This window comes from Pan paniscus, chromosome 9 (assembly GCF_029289425.2).
Source record: "Pan paniscus chromosome 9, NHGRI_mPanPan1-v2.0_pri, whole genome shotgun sequence".
Classification (NCBI taxonomy): domain Eukaryota; kingdom Metazoa; phylum Chordata; class Mammalia; order Primates; family Hominidae; genus Pan; species Pan paniscus.
Genome location: NC_073258.2, coordinates 120,867,804 through 120,872,975, shown reverse-complemented (window position 1 = coordinate 120,872,975; position 5,172 = coordinate 120,867,804). Strand labels below are relative to the sequence as shown.

The window sequence follows — 5,172 nt, the reverse complement described above, 5'->3', positions numbered from 1 at the left end:
AGCAGTGATAGAACATGTAGGATGGGGTGGACTCTTTCCTAGGGTGTTCGGATGACCAGCTCAGAGGCTGGTCCCCACTGGCCAGTGGCCTGACACTGCCGTCCTGCTCGACATATGCACATAGCAGGCAATGCAGGCATTGCTTAGTCCTCGGCTCTTAAATGTCTGGGCCAATCCCAGCTGCAGCCAGTGCTGCTTCGGTGGAGTCAGTGAGTCTTCCCCAGGATCTTGTCTACCCTAACACGTGCCCTGCACCACAGGTTTGCTGAGGGCACTGATTTAGGCTGAGAGCTCATTATGAGGGACAAGCTAGGTGTTATGTGTTGGGTGAGGGTAGAGTTACTAAGCTGTGTGTGTTGTGGGGGGAGGTTGGCAACAAGAGCTGACGTTCATCGTGCCTGTGGCAGTGTGCCCGCTACCCTCACAGCCACTCTATGAGACAGATGCCACCATCCCGTCAATTTTACAGATGAGAAAACTGAGGCACAGAAATAAAGAAACTGGCCCAAGGTCACACAGTCAGAAGATGGCAGAGCCATGATTTGAACCCAGGCAATCTGACTCCATAGCCCATGCTCACCACCATTGCCCCCGACAGCCTGTATAAAGGATAGGGCAGTTGGGCTCGACAGAAAGTAGGGTAATGGGATCCGCAGAGGGACATTTAGGGCAGGGAAGGGGGCTGCAGGTTCCGATGAGCAGTTGGGGCAGGCTGTGAGGAAAACCAGTGTGTTGGGGGCTTCTTGTGAGAGGCAGAGAGCCTCGGTCAGAGGATTAGAGGTTGTGCCCTCTCCCCGAGAGCAGAGCACTACCTGCAGGCAAGGTATCCCGGTGTGCCAAGAATGGGTTACAAGTGCGTGGTCAAGACAGAGATCTCCCCTCCCCCACCCGACCCTCCAGAGGGTCCAGGGGCTCCCGGGGCATCTCTGGCCCCCTCCCCCAGCCCCGCCTCTGGCTGAGAGCAGCCATCGCCTTACTTCACTGTGCCATAGGGCAGCGTCGTTTCCCGCGAGCCGCGCTGTGAGAAAGCCAGGGAGCCCTGCCTGGGGGCAGCCCCGACTGCAGGTCGCCCAGTGCCCGCGTCCTCCCAGGCACAGGAGCTTGGCACTGCGGGCGCTACTTCCACAGCGGCAGCCGCCTCTGCCGCTCCCAGTGCCAGGCACAGGCAGCCCACTTCCACCTAGGGCTGCTCTGTTATTGGCGGTGGGGTTAGGCCTGACCGTCAGGGTGGGCTCTCCGTTCACCAAGCTCAGGGAATCCCCGAGAAGCTCATTCAATCCATTCGGCATCCCGGCGCCTGCTGCCTTCCACAGGCTGCACGATCCTGGGCAGGGGACCCCCGTGGATTCCAGATCCATCATGAGGATGGTGGAAATAGTAATGCCCACCGCAGAGGGCACCTGCAAGCATTAAATGAGCTGGTCTGCGCATCCCGCAAGCCTTTGCCGAGCGCCTGCTCTGTGCCAGGCAGTGCTTGGTGTGGGGATGGGAAATGAACTAATAAACACAGTGCCCACGCTCAAAGAGGGGAAGTGGCCAGGGCCAGGGAAACGCACCCAGAGACAGAAACTGGGATATGCAATGAATAGGGCTCGGCACAGAGCCCAGCACGGAGCACGCCGCCCGCACACACTCCCTGGGCCTCCCTTTAGAGCAAGAACAGCCTGGCCGGACAGGGGATTTCACCGCTGCCCTCTGCAGCCCGCAGGGAGCCCGAGGGCAGACGTAAAGCCCATGCCGGCGTTGGCCATGAAACAGGCCTTTATGGGGAGCGGAAGCAGCCATCAAAGCCTAGCGAGCCGGGGCAGGCCAGGGAACGCTGAGAGCCCGGACGCGGAGCGCTTCCCACCGCCCCCACGGCCCCGGCCGTGGCGCCTCCCCGCCTGGCCACACGGGGGCGCGCTCCCCATCCGCGCCTCGACTGCTCTACGTCCGCGAGCCCCGTCCGCGCGCCCCTCGGGTCGCTCACCATGTCTCGGGTCGCTCACCATGTCCCGCGCCGCGCCACCTCCCCGTCTCTACTGCGTACCTTCCGCGTTCCTCTCCATGTCCCCTCTGGGTCCGCCCAGCGCCCCGGCTGCGCCCCCTCGGCGCCCTCTTTGCCGGGTCTTTTGCTCGCATCCTGCCCGCATTGGCGGCGGAGAGAAGGAAGACACAGCTCGTGCAGCGCTTCAGCTTGAGCGGGCTCCCTCGATGCGCTTCCTAGGCTAGCAGGGTGTGCGGATGCCGCTCGGCTGAGTCGCGGGGAACGACGGTAGCTCACGCACTAAGCGCCCTCTCCGCGCTGGGCTCCGAGGGTGCGGCGGCGGGGCCAGACTTTGCAGGGCTTTGTACAGTCTCCAGGCCTGGGTCTCTCTACTGAAGGGACTTGGGCAGGGTGTGAAGGAGGGAGGTGGTGGCGAGAGGGAATTTATGTTCGGAAAGATCCCTCTGGCTGCTGGGTGGAGGGTGACTTGGAGTGAGCTGGAGTTGCCCTACGGAGAGCAACCAGGAGACTCCTGAGAAGTCCAGGAGGTGACGGTGACAGGGTCACGCAAGTGCAGACTCCAATGCGTTACACATATATGTGGGATTCGGGCGTCGGTCCAGCCCCTCCCTACTCCCTGAAGCCGCCCCAGGCCATCACTCGTTGGACTGCAGACCCCCTCCCTTCGCAGAGATCCCTTCCCCACCCCAGGGTGTTCCCGGCCTGAGGCTCCCACCAGATGTGCCACATCATGGGTAAGCTGTGACCATCACTAGCACCACTATGTCCACAGCCAATGTAGAGACGTCCAGTCGGGTGCCTGCCTGGACCCCACGTCAGGCCCTCAAAAGGGAGCAGCCCCCGAGAGTGTGTATGTGGTGGCTGGGGTCGCCACAATCTGTAGTCCGTTCATTGCTTTCAGACCCCGGAGCTTGCTTCTGTCTGTAGAGTCAGAGGCAGTCTGTCTTCGAGGAACTGATTAATGATAAACAAACTTCCAGGAGACTGAAAAGAAAGTATAACGTCAATGTAGTATGTAAGGTTCTCACAGAGCTGTTGTGAGACACCCTCACAAATATTTGGCAGACACACACACACGTGCTAGAACGGTGCCTGTGCCGATCATGTTAGCTGTGACTGTGATGAATGGAGAGAGTGTCCAATATGCGGGTCTGCCAAATATGGTGCTTCTCTAGGATGCTGACTAGGTCTCCTGGCTCCTCAGTGGGCTTGGATTCAGAACAAATGATGGTTCATCCATCCTTGTGAAGTGTCACCGGAAGTTCTCAGGGAGGCCCCCTGAAGTTCCCTGTCCTCCAACAGAACATGCCTCGCTGGTGCCTGAAGTGTCCCTGTTCACCAGATATGCGGTGGGGCTCCCCCAGGAACTGCGGGATCGCATGGAAATATTCCGTCTCTTTTTCTGGCTTCCTGCCAGCCATCACTTTTTGATGACCAAACAGGGCTCAAACGCTTGGGCTTCTTATTTCCAGTTATGATCACAGACCAGTCCTGCCTGTCTGTATACACCCTCGTCGCTGTGACTAAACTTGGACGTTTCCAAATCTTTTCAGCTTCAAATTTACGGATAGTCTCTTGGGCCACCTCTATACCCTTCCTGTGTGGGTTTCACTACCCAGTTTAATTCTCGGAGAATTACCCCGGAGGCTTCCCTCTGCCCCGGTTGCTGGCAATAACCGCTGTGCCTGTGTGGCCAGGTTCACCATCCGCCATCCTCACCAGGCACTGATAACAACTAGGAGGACTCATATTTTTGAACTTTAGTTTACAAACCATATATGCTCCTCTGTTTGATCTTCAGAACAACACCATACTACTGTGAATTATCATTCAACTGCACACATAAGAAACTGACGTTTAGAGTGATAATTAGAATTGTATTAGGTCTCATAATGATTATGCAGCAGATTCAGGACCAAACTCAACACTCATGGCCCAAGATTCTGTTTACAGTACCCCTCTCTGCCTTCCCAGTACAATTGATAATCAACTCCCTGCTATGGCCAGGGTGCTACTGGTAGCATCACTATCCCTACCACGGGTCTTACCCAGCATCTGTATGGCCAATAGCCACCATCATGCCCCATCAGTTGTACTTACAACGGAAGAAAAAGGCAAGTGCAGTTTGTGAATGGACAGTTAGTAAGGTGTTCACACTTCACACAAGATCCAGGGTAAATCTGTCTGAGGGGTGAGAAGAGAGAGGTAGATGGAGGCATTTCAAGATAGAAAAAAATCAGAGGATCACCTGCCCCTATCAATCAACGATAGCAAGGCTTGGATATTAAAGTTGATTATTAGCCAAAAGACTTTGGACCAGTCACATTGGTCCTCTGGGCCTCAGTTTCCTACTGTGTAAAAGGGACAATAAAGTTCTGGCTTCCAGTAATGGAAGAATAGCTTTGTTGTACTAACCCTTCCTCCTTCCCTCTCTCCTCCCCAAGCAGCCACCAGCAGCAGATAACAATGATAAAATCTAGACAAAATATTTTTTAAAACCCATTAATCGAAGACATTGGAGAATGATTAAATGCAGGCAGAAACTGAAGGGATGTCCGCCCATGAAAAAATGAACTGCAAAGAATGAGACTTAGGAGTTTGCAGCCTTTTTCTGAGGGCATACCACATGGGTGGGTTCAGTGGCAGAAGCTGCAGACTTACTAGTTTGAGGTATCAGGCAGAGCAATCAGAAAATTGGGAATGCTGAAAGGGAGGGAACCGCAGAGGGCGTGAACCCTAAAATCTAATGTAAAATCTGCTCAAATCCTTGGTTGATTGCTAAGCTATTAAGCTAAACTGTCAAGTATGAGGGAGACCCCAGGCAGCCTGGCAAAAAAGCAGCAGCTAGAAGCTGAAGGAACTGAGCAAAGGTTTCAAATGTTACTCACCACAGGAGAGGCAGAGTTTGGAGTTTGAGTCTAGCCAAGTTAACTAACTGCTGCAGTTGAAATTACTCTTCTAGCTAAAAGCAGAACTATCATTTGACCCAGCAATTCCATTACTGAGTATATACCTGGGGGAATATAAATCATTCTACCATAAAGACACATGCACACGAATGTTAATTGCAGCACTATTCACAATAGCACAGACATGGAATCAACCTAAATGCCCATCAATGACAGATTGGACAAAGAAAATGTGGTACATATACACCATGGAATACTATGCAGCCATAAAAAAGA

General features: G+C 54.4%; 1 protein-coding gene across 1 annotated transcript; it reads right to left on the bottom strand.

Moving 5' to 3' along the window:
- Positions 1-368: 368 nt before the first annotated feature.
- On the bottom strand, positions 369-2,201 carry LOC103786306 (uncharacterized). The gene is made up of 2 exons (XM_008973402.5): positions 2,030-2,201; positions 369-1,400 (listed from the first exon to the last, which is right to left on the bottom strand). Exon 2 carries the CDS (start codon positions 1,359-1,361, stop codon positions 390-392), a length of 972 nt encoding a protein of 323 aa, XP_008971650.1. The 5' UTR covers positions 1,362-1,400; positions 2,030-2,201; the 3' UTR covers positions 369-389.
- Positions 2,202-5,172: the final 2,971 nt, after the last annotated feature.

Coding starts and splice junctions, on each gene's coding strand:
- LOC103786306 (XM_008973402.5), bottom strand. CDS start 1,361: ATGATGGATCTGGAATCCACGGGGGTCCCCTGCCCAGGATCGTGCAGC.